Genomic DNA, 1,464 nt, shown 5'->3' on the forward strand with positions numbered 1-1,464 from the left:
ACATAGAACTTAAATCTTTATTATCACATTAAAAAAATAACACTATTATCACTTTTTTTTAAGTGAAATACACATTTTCATGCAATCGTTTAAAGCACTAAAGTACTATGTCTATATGTAATATGATCATGATTCCTTTCCTTAAAAACCATATCAAACGAAAAAATAAGATCACTACTTACCTGAAGCCACAGAACTCCAAGCAATCCCCTTCCTCATCCCCAACCTCCCAATTCTCTCCCAAACATCAGCAGCCTTCTCCCACATCTCAGAAGCAGCAAAGGCATTAGAAACCACCACATACTTCCCGACATTCTCCGGCATCAGCTCAAAAAACCTGCTTGCTGCAACCTTCACCATCTCCACATCCCCATGGTTTCTGCAAGCTCCAACCAAAGCTCCCCAAACAGTGGAATGCGATTCGCAAGGCGAGGTACGTATGAATTCGTACGCCTCATACAACTTCCCCGCTCGTCCCATCATATCGACCATGACCGTGTAATGTTCCTTCTTCGGCGCGACTCGGTAATCTTCGATCATGGAAACAAAATACTTCCATCCGGAATCAATAAGACCGCCATGGCTGCAGGCCGAGAGAAGAGAAAGAAATGTAACTGAATTTGGCCTGAAACCTTCTTCTTCCATCTGATGAAACAGTTGAATCACCTCTCTTACTTTCCCGTGGAGTCCGTAACCCGAAATCAGAGAGGTCCAAGTAATCACATTTCGGTCAGGCAATTCGTCAAACACCCTTCGTGCATCATCCAAACTGCTGCACTTGAAGTACATATCCACGAGAGCGCTGCCAACTACCACATTGGCCACCGCCTTCCTCTTGATCATTAGACAATGAGCTCGCCTGCCGTGCTCCAGAGCAGCCAGTCCAGCACACGCATGGAAAACTGATGAGAAGGTGAAGGGATCAGGATCTACTCCATTGTCACGCATCGAGTAGTATAGCTCAAGACCTCCTCGCTCCAGGCCTTCGTGCGCGAAGCCCGAGATCATTGCGTTGTATGCAAAGAGATTCGGATCAGGCATTTCATCGAACAGGTGGTGGGCGGATTTCAATTCGCCGGCTTTTGTATAGAGGATGAGAAGCTTGGTGTTGAGATATTTGGTTGGGGTGAATCCGGTGGCTATGATGTGGGAGTGAATTGCTTTTCCGAGCAGAAACTCTCGCCGGTGAATGCTTTCCTGGAGGAGGAGAGAGTAGGTGGGAGGAGAGATCGGGGAGCCGCTGCAGAAGAGGGTTTTGACGGCTTCGTTTAGTCTTCCGGAGAGGCAGAGAGATCTTAAGGTTTTGTGCATGGTTTTGAGAAGGTTTGAGCGAGCGTGATGACTCCATGGGAGGTTTCTGAATTCAGGTCGATGAAGAAGAACGGAAGTTGGATGCAGAAGTGAACATTACTGAGAGTAGAGCAGTTCTACGGAGCTCGCCGGAATAAAAGAGCCATTTTTGAC

General features: G+C 46.7%; 1 protein-coding gene across 1 annotated transcript; it reads right to left on the minus strand.

Moving 5' to 3' along the window:
- Positions 1-182: 182 nt before the first annotated feature.
- LOC110035122 (pentatricopeptide repeat-containing protein At4g16470-like) lies at positions 183-1,311 on the minus strand (the record flags this gene model as incomplete). The annotated part of the gene is made up of 1 exon (XM_020739362.1): positions 183-1,311. A coding segment is annotated over exon 1 (1,129 nt), but the record flags the coding sequence as incomplete, so codon positions are not given.
- Between the last annotated feature and the right edge of the window lie 153 nt (positions 1,312-1,464).

This window comes from Phalaenopsis equestris, unplaced genomic scaffold (assembly GCF_001263595.1).
Source record: "Phalaenopsis equestris unplaced genomic scaffold, ASM126359v1 Scaffold196227, whole genome shotgun sequence".
NCBI lineage: Eukaryota > Viridiplantae > Streptophyta > Magnoliopsida > Asparagales > Orchidaceae > Phalaenopsis > Phalaenopsis equestris.